Below are 1,911 nucleotides of genomic sequence, written 5' to 3'. Positions count from 1 at the left end.
ATAATTTTTTATACTAAAAGTTCTAAAATTTATAATTCAACGTAGCTAATAAATATTAAAATAAATAATTTTAGATAATGACTTCAATATTTCACAGGAATTTATAAAATGCTACAACAAATCTACCAACATAAATAAGCAGATATGTATACATTTATACAGCTTTAGCTTTATTTAGACATGGCAGCATTTAAGCAAATAACAGTTAAAAGTGACTTGGCGCAATAAACTTGAGAATGAATTTTTACAGCGCAAAACACACACTGGATTTATAGCACTTCTTTTGCACTGGAATATTACTTAGATAAAATAAATTGATAAACCTTGCACGCATAAAAATAACTCTATTATATATATATGTATATAAGAATGTATGTATGTGTGTAAATTACTCTACATTCATATCAAAAAAATTTTAGCAGCAAATTTAACTTTACTCTCCCTACTCTTTGCAGACAATAAACCCAAACCCGACACCATTGAAATCTACACTGTGAAAATACGTGAAAACGGTACATTCAAAATGCTCAAACTCACGCTGGAGGATATCTGGAATCAAGGCTGGGAACTGCGCATCAACAATTTCGCCGACAAGGAGAAATCAGCACACAATGAGAAGGACATACGCAATCAGGTTGGTTGGACACTTATAACAACAAGTTTATACAAAATTTTGCTTAAATTGCTAAAAATTGTTATTTGAAATAGTAAAGCATTTGGCTGATTATTGATTGATTTATTATCTTTGCACACGCACAGGTGTCCTTTGCGCGCAAGGCCAAACACAGTCTCTGGAATAATAATAAGCATTTTGTGTACTGGTGCCGGTATGGCAGCCGCCAGCAGGACGTGCGAAAGCGACAGGTTGGTACACTCACGTGCATATAATTGTACACACATAACAAAAATGTTTTAAAATTAACAAAATATAACCTAACTTTTTCATTAATGCCTTTGCAGATGTCCGAGTGCGTGAAGTGGGGCAGCGTTGGCATGAACGCCGGCATGATACTGCTCATGAACAAACAGAAATCCTACTCCACCTCCAAGTGAACACACACACACCCATATATATAGAGAACACTTAGCGGCGTAGAAGATTTCAGCAAATCCAGTGAGGATTCACGATCAATCGATCAATCAAAGGAGAGAGATAAAGAACGAAAAATACTGTACTGAAGTTAAGCAAAACATAAAAAACCCAAAAAGCAAACAAAAAAAAAACACAAAAAAAACACAAACAAATTGTAAGCACGTCTCCGAAAGCTTATTTCATAATTGATTTCCAATTAGCAACTTAAAAAATTACTTTAAAATGTTATCGATAAAAACGTAGCTCATAAATATTATATTATTATTGTTTAAAATGCGCAGATTGGCATGTAAATTTGTTAAACCGAATAACATGCGGTGCTCAAAACCCAAAACGCAATTGTTTGCGGAAATTTGTTACAAATGTTTGTGCGCAGGCGCCGCTTAAACGAGAAATATATAGAAAACTTGCTTGAAAAAAAAAACAGAAACAAGTATTATGTATGAAAACGCAAAGGAATTTGAAAAAATCAAAAAACGCAAAAATTGCTATAAAAAAGTACTTCAGCGACAGACATTGCGCAAAACTACGAGCGAGTTATATTGTAAATTGCAACGTGCTAAGCAACCAAAGTATTACTAAAGGAGCGGTTAGCAACTTTAACATGGCTTTTAAATGCAGTTTCTCGTTGTTATTGTTATATTGTGTTTCATTTTTAGTTTACATATAATTCTTTAATTTATAAAATTTTAAGATTATACATTTTTTTATATAATTTTAATTATATGTATAATTTTTATTTTATATATAATTTGAATGTTATATCTGTCTCTTATACACATCTTTTTAAGACTGAATTTGCGAGAGCTTTCAAAGAA

General features: G+C 31.9%; 2 protein-coding genes across 2 annotated transcripts in view; one reads left to right on the top strand and one right to left on the bottom strand.

Annotated features, from left to right (window-relative positions):
- Positions 1-1,180, top strand: part of LOC108966415 — a 12,934-nt gene extending 11,754 nt beyond the window's left edge. The window contains exons 2-4 of the mRNA XM_018929294.1: positions 456-634; positions 760-864; positions 961-1,180. Coding sequence (XP_018784839.1) covers positions 456-634; positions 760-864; positions 961-1,053 — 377 coding nt within the window. The 3' untranslated portion in view covers positions 1,054-1,180. The remainder of the gene's footprint in view (positions 1-455; positions 635-759; positions 865-960) is intronic.
- LOC108966414 (pre-mRNA-splicing factor ATP-dependent RNA helicase PRP16) overlaps positions 1-1,911 on the bottom strand; it is a 47,314-nt gene that overhangs the window by 40,008 nt on the left and 5,395 nt on the right. The window lies entirely within an intron of this gene.

This window comes from Bactrocera latifrons, unplaced genomic scaffold, assembly GCF_001853355.1.
Source record: "Bactrocera latifrons isolate USDA-ARS-PBARC rearing strain unplaced genomic scaffold, ASM185335v1 scaffold_16, whole genome shotgun sequence".
Lineage (NCBI taxonomy): Eukaryota > Metazoa > Arthropoda > Insecta > Diptera > Tephritidae > Bactrocera > Bactrocera latifrons.
The sequence above is the reverse complement of the archived record's forward strand: the minus strand, read 5'-3'. Positions and strand labels throughout refer to the sequence as shown.